The 703-nt window shown below is 52.2% G+C and overlaps 1 protein-coding gene across 1 annotated transcript in view; it reads right to left on the bottom strand.

The window, feature by feature from the left end:
- Window positions 1-102: 102 nt before the first annotated feature.
- Window positions 103-703, bottom strand: part of LOC113980081 (jmjC domain-containing protein 4-like) — a gene marked incomplete at its 3' end in the record, with an annotated part of 1,417 nt that continues 816 nt past the window's right edge. Inside the window, exon 2 of the mRNA XM_027707337.1 lies at window positions 103-445. Coding sequence (XP_027563138.1) covers window positions 103-445 — 343 coding nt within the window. The remainder of the gene's footprint in view (window positions 446-703) is intronic.

The raw sequence follows: 703 nt of genomic DNA, 5'->3' as shown, positions 1-703 counted from the left end.
CCTGTCCATCCCCACTCCCAGCTCCCTTCCTGCCTGGCTGCTCTCCAGCCCCTCTGGCCCAGCCTGGAGCTGCCGGGGGTTGTTGTGGCCAAAGTGCAGGACCCGGCCCTTGGCCTGGTGGAACCTCATCCCGTTAATGTGCTGCCCGATGAGCAGGATGGTGCCAGGGGGTCTCACCAGGTTGTAAACCTGGTGGTGCCATCCACTGGGAATGAAGACAATCTCTCCTGCTTCCTGGACGATCTCCACGGGGGGTTGGCTTTGGCTGTAGCGAGGGTACTCCCTCCTGTCCTGCAGGCTGGGGGCAGTCACATCAAAGGGTAAATTGCCGTGTCTGTCCTTCAGGAATTCCTCCTGTCCAGCTGGATACAGGAGCCACTTCTTCCTGCCACAGATGTTTGCTGACCAGCTGTAGGAGCGGAACACATCAGCATGGAACGGTGTCCTGAGGGAAAAACAGAGATTGGAGTAAAGGCAGAGCCAAAATACTTAAATTTAAATCCTAAAAATCGAGAATCTGAGACACTGCTCCATTTTCTTCCTGGAATTTTGGCTGGTTTATGTAGTTTTCTCTATCTACAGTTTTATCTGTATCTCCATAGTGTCGAGTGTTTTCTATCAAATCTGGTGTTCTTCTCTCCAATCCCTCCATTTGTGGGATATTCTGGGATGGGAACTGCAAATGCCACTTTATAACCGAGGC

Source organism: Neopelma chrysocephalum, unplaced genomic scaffold (genome assembly GCF_003984885.1).
Source record: "Neopelma chrysocephalum unplaced genomic scaffold, ASM398488v2 Primary Assembly neopelma1_92127, whole genome shotgun sequence".
Taxonomy (NCBI): domain Eukaryota; kingdom Metazoa; phylum Chordata; class Aves; order Passeriformes; family Pipridae; genus Neopelma; species Neopelma chrysocephalum.
The sequence above is the reverse complement of the archived record's forward strand: the minus strand, read 5'-3'. Positions and strand labels throughout refer to the sequence as shown.